We start from the raw sequence: 4,391 nt of genomic DNA on the forward strand, positions 1-4,391 counted from the left end.
GAATCGAATCAAGACAATTTGATTTATAGATCATGGCTACCTTACAAGAAACCACTACAATGAGATTTCTGCAGCTCCACTACAACCAATATGGAGCAGTTCATAGCTTATTACTCCACTACAGCGACACGAGACAGCAAGCATGTGATCTTACGAGCATTGTCTGTGGAGACGAAGACGAATGTAAGCTAAAACTACAGAGTTGGTGATACATGCCGTAATGCAACATATATAAGTAAAATGCATCACTTTAAGAAATTGAGACCGTGCAAGTATCTCAATGCGCTTGATCGATTGGGCACATGTCACTCGGTCTACTTTAATCTTGGTGGTCTTAAAGAACTTGGCGGTCTATGCTGTCTTACTAATGGAACTCACCTTTGAATTATAGTAACATAGTCGCGCAGTTGAGAAAAAATGACAAACATATCAACGCAAGCTGATAACAACTGAATAGAAATCATGACGATGTTTCTGGACATCAAATCCATCTGACAAAGGGGACATCACACAACAGTGCAACACCAAGTTAGTCGTTGAACTTGAGAAGGAAACTATATAGAGGTTAATCTATCAACGTAAATGTACAACAACGAAAAACACTAATAAGACCCAAGTGCTAGGCATGAACCTAGGTCTAATTACAACTAATCACTTAAATCCAGTAGCATACATTCACAACTATACTTCCATCTAGGCTGGCATTTACCTGAACTATAGCGGATAATTTAAGAAGCTGCTCTGAACATGTATCCCATGCCTTTCTACAAAAAGGTTAAGTATTGTTGATATCGAATGAACCTGCAAAATAAGTGATATCACACCATTGTCTAGTTTATCATAAATGATCAATCACACTTAAAAAATTGTGAAATGTGCTAAGGCTAAGAGTTATTCACCAAGTGAATTTTTTCCATTTTGTTCTGTATCCTTGTCTGATCTGCTCTACCAACAACCAAAGCAACCTCTAAGTGAAAAGGTTATACAATCTTCATTTTTTAAACTTGCAGTGCCACATTAGTCGCTCATCAAAACTAGATAATAGTGAAGGATGACAGAATTGAAACCAGCAGAATATCAATCTGCTGCAATATCTACCCCGCAGGCACACAATAAACTTCAAAGTGGCAGATGTGGGAAAAATATGGCTAAAGATACAAATAGGTCACAGTTAATCGATGAACGAATTTGAAAGCACAGTTTTTGCTTCTGAGGTAGCTAAGGATTTTTATGGTGCTCTGTTTACAATATTTGGCAAGTACAATACCTTAGATCATCACAAGTTCTTTACATTAGCTCTATTCCAATTATTTTCATTCCAGAATAATTCACTCAAACACTCATACAAGACATTCTCAGAAAATAAATGTAAGAAAATGGCTGCACTTTGAATAGAACTGTTGATAAATCATAAATGTATTGAAGTATTTAGACAAGTAAAAGGCCTACTGATTAACCCTATTGTAAATGACACTTCAATCATCGATATAATAACCCCTTATTGCATAAGCCATTTTGAACAAATGGCTCGCATATGGCAAATTATTATTTGGCATGGCGCTTTTCTCCAGTTCTGGAGGGATCTTCACAATCTATTGCTTCTAACAAGACTTCCTCTAAATCAACTCTGAAAAAACAGAATACAACATACCTATAGCCCTTTAAGATAGCGGAGCAGCTAAATGACACTGCCTTACATATGAAAACAAGAACTTTAACACAATACAGAAATCCTTATCAGTATCACAGAGTCTTAAAGGTGTAATCTGCATCTGTGACTATTATATATTAAAGAAAAGGCCAATGTATGGGAACATCCAACGAAATACATTGAAAAAGACAAAGAGCATTAAGTATTGTTATCACTACTTAACCAACAATGACCACTTACACTAAATATCTTAAAGAAAAAAAGAGCACCAGCAGCTTTTGTCAAACAACAAGGCCTTGCTCTCTGGCTTTCTTCAACCACTTAAGAGTACTTTCCAACGTCGAATAAGCCGCAACATCTGGTATGCTTTTGCTCTCAACGGCATAGTCAAAAACCTCATAAGCTTCAGCAGCTCTGCCCTGCCTACATAATGCTCTCAAGAGTGTCCCGTATGACCCAGTTTCCAGCTTCATATCGCATTTCTTCATCATTTCATACAGCTTCACTCCTTCATTCAGCTGCCGCCCCTTACACAATCCAAGAAGCAAAGTGTTATACGTACATGAATTTGGACTACACCCCTTCCGTTCCATCTCCCCCAACAACGCTAATGCCCCCAAAGCATCTCCTTCTCGGCACATTCCATTCATCAACGAAGTATAAGTAATGGCATCCGGGGTATGACCTTTCTCAGTCATCACTTGCAAGAACTTCTTAGCATCCTTAACCCTACCCGATTTCGAGAGTCCAAATATCAAAGTGTTGTAAGTAATATGATCCGGCACAACCTCCTCGTCCAACATTCTTTTATACACTCCCAACACATCACTGCCTTGACTCAAATGCGCATAGCCCTTCATAATCGTATTATACACATAGCAATCGGGCTTGAACCCTTCCTCACTCAACACTCTCAACAACCTCATCGCCTCCCTCAAATTCTTGGTGTTACACACATTATCAATCATTATAGTATACGTAACAAGGTCCGGATTTATACAAAACTCTTTCATATCAGTTATAAACGAATTCGCAGAACTCACAGACCTATTCTTTACCAAATGCCTCACCATGAAATTGTAAGTGTACGTGTCGGGTGGCGAATTCTTCGTCGAGAGCTCCTTAACGAGCTCGACAGCGTCCTCTTCTCGTCCACATTCGCAGAGGGCCCTCGCGGCAACGTCTGTGGAGACCTGATTAGGGGGAAAGCCGCTGTTGGTCATGAGGTTGAGCACATTGTGTACACCGGAGAGAGACGGGTCATCTGCGGAGGAACAAGCCTGCTTAAGAAGTGTGTGATAGGTGAAGCGGTTGGGGCAGAAGGGCGGGTGCTGCTTCACCATGTGGTTGAGGAAAAAGATTGAATCTTGGAGCGATGAAATGGAGGAGAATGATTGTAGGATTGAACTGTAGAAGCTGGGGTCGGAAGGGGCGTCGGTGGTGGAGGAAATGAACGAATTGAAAAGGGATTTGGCGTCGGAGAGATTTGCAGACTCGAAGAAGAGCGACGGAAGTGTTGATTTTGGTGCTGAATCATTTTTGGCGACGGGATATTTCTGGGGAAAATTCTTCTTCCGCTGCGAATGAGGAGGGGCTTTCTGTTCTTGCAAAGCGGAAGAGGTTTTGGCCTTGAGGAGAGTGGAAACCGGGGATTGAGCGGCTACCCTCTTGAAAGCCTGTGGAATTCTCCCCATTTCACTCTCGAGATGGAATTTCAATTTTGGATTCAAGCTAGGGTTTTGTTGGGGGGTTTTGTGGTTGACTGCCTAAACTGAATCATTTTATTTTTTTTTAGAAAAAGTAATCATACTAATGTATCAAATCACATTTTCTTTTTTACACCAAATGTAATGTTTTATTCAACAAATCTAAAATAATTACTATCACGATGCAATTCGATCAATACTTGCTATCAGTTATAGTATCCGAAGCTCGAGCAAGCGTGTGGGCTACCTATTAGCTGATTGTCTTACAAATTTCATAGAGGATCCAGATACTTCTTTTAAGAGAGATAAATAATAAAAAATAAAAAAATAATAAAGTAGATATAAAAAATTGAATGCATCACTTTAGTTGGGACTATCCAAATAGAATGCGAATCGCTATACTTATGGTGGAACAAAAGGAGTGTCTCATGAAATCTTATGTCATCTCCAAAAGGAGTACTTCATTCAGATTATTTAGAACATTTCAAATTATTGATCAATTAAATTTAAACTGAAACTTGGACTACAACTATTTTGAGGCGTGATGGAAGGAAAATGTTACTCGTATAAACCTTACACTCTCCGTCCCAAATAATTTGTCATTTTTCTATTTCGGTCCGTCCCATATGATTTATCTCATTTCACTATTTACCATCTTTTATGGTTGACCTCATATTCCACTAAGGCACTAACACATTCTTACTCACATTTTATTATAAAACAAATATATAAATGTAGGACCCACATTTCACTCACTTTTTCAACTCACTTTTCATTACATTTCTTAAAACTCGTGTCCGGTCAAAGTGAGATGAATTATCCAGGACGGATGGAGTATTATCGAACATTTATTTATTCTAAATTGAATCCGCATAAGCATGCTAATTTTCAATTATTAAACTAAAATAGAGGATCAATAACTAATCGAATTATTTTTCAATTAATCGAAACTTTTAAGCTCCAAATAAAATCAAACGAAATCAACTCAATTAATCAAGTAACTAGTATATATAAGTAGAATCTTTTTCATAAAA

The 4,391-nt window shown here is 38.2% G+C and overlaps 1 protein-coding gene across 4 annotated transcripts; it reads right to left on the reverse strand.

Moving 5' to 3' along the window:
- LOC125207418 (Tetratricopeptide repeat (TPR)-like superfamily protein) lies at positions 1-3,411 on the reverse strand. Of its 4 annotated transcripts, none has more exons than XR_007173960.2 (4): positions 1,892-3,411; positions 710-801; positions 379-491; positions 1-163 (listed from the first exon to the last, which is right to left on the reverse strand). XR_007173960.2 is itself a non-coding variant. In XM_048106748.2 (2 exons), the coding sequence occupies exon 1, from the start codon at positions 3,343-3,345 to the stop codon at positions 1,933-1,935; it is 1,413 nt and encodes a 470-aa protein (XP_047962705.1). In that variant the 5' UTR covers positions 3,346-3,411; the 3' UTR covers positions 1-801; positions 1,892-1,932. The 4 variants fall into 4 exon arrangements, 1 of the variants encoding a protein (XP_047962705.1); XR_007173961.2 differs by adding an exon at positions 900-940 and having other exon boundaries at positions 1-491; XR_007173958.2 differs by having other exon boundaries at positions 1-491.
- Between the last annotated feature and the right edge of the window lie 980 nt (positions 3,412-4,391).

Source organism: Salvia hispanica, chromosome 6, assembly GCF_029641045.1.
Source record: "Salvia hispanica isolate PSC_SH4W2 chromosome 6, Shi_PSC_v1, whole genome shotgun sequence".
Classification (NCBI taxonomy): Eukaryota; Viridiplantae; Streptophyta; class Magnoliopsida; order Lamiales; family Lamiaceae; genus Salvia; species Salvia hispanica.

What these genes read in the sequence shown, in the direction of transcription:
- LOC125207418 (XM_048106748.2), bottom strand. Translation starts at nt 3,345, where the DNA reads ATGGGGAGAATTCCACAGGCTTTCAAGAGGGTAGCCGCTCAATCCCCG.